At 29.8% G+C, this 583-nt stretch overlaps 1 protein-coding gene across 1 annotated transcript in view; it reads left to right on the forward strand.

Moving 5' to 3' along the window:
* LOC108574885 (mitochondrial dicarboxylate carrier) overlaps positions 1 to 583 on the forward strand; it is a 3459-nt gene that overhangs the window by 1577 nt on the left and 1299 nt on the right. Inside the window, exons 4-5 of the mRNA XM_017937542.1 lie at positions 56 to 222; positions 290 to 497. Coding sequence (XP_017793031.1) covers positions 56 to 222; positions 290 to 497 — 375 coding nt within the window. The remainder of the gene's footprint in view (positions 1 to 55; positions 223 to 289; positions 498 to 583) is intronic.

Here is a 583-nt window from a genome sequence, read left to right on the forward strand (position 1 = left end):
TACTATTTGACATAATATACTGTATACTTCACTTGCACATATTATACATATATAGGTAGGTAAACAGACATTTGAGACACCTGGACATTCATTATTATTTTATCAAAAATTAATATTGGCTGGAATTTCTGGTGCAGTTGGTGGTGTCTTAGGAACACCAGGAGATGTAATTAATGTGCGCATGCAAAATGATATAAAACTACCATCAGAATTAAGACGAAAGTGAGAACACAATTTTGTACATTAATTTATTCTTACTTTTATTATTAAATACTAAATGTCATTGTAGTTATAAGCATGCTTTAGATGGAATAGTTCGAGTGATTCAACAGGAAGGCGTAAGTCATTTGTTTAGTGGATGTTCCACAGCAACATTAAGAGCAGCATTAATGACGATTGGGCAATTAAGCTTTTATGATCAAGTTAAAATTACATTGTTACAAAGTGGTTATTTTAAAGATAACCCTTTAACTCATGTATTGTCAAGTGTGTTTGCCGTAAGTATGTCTGAAACATACATCTAATATGCAGGTTGATTGGAAGTAAAAAATATTTAAAATTTATTTAATGTACAAAAATTTTT

The sequence above is a fragment of the Habropoda laboriosa genome, unplaced genomic scaffold (assembly GCF_001263275.1).
Source record: "Habropoda laboriosa isolate 0110345459 unplaced genomic scaffold, ASM126327v1 scaffold11, whole genome shotgun sequence".
Taxonomy (NCBI): domain Eukaryota; kingdom Metazoa; phylum Arthropoda; class Insecta; order Hymenoptera; family Apidae; genus Habropoda; species Habropoda laboriosa.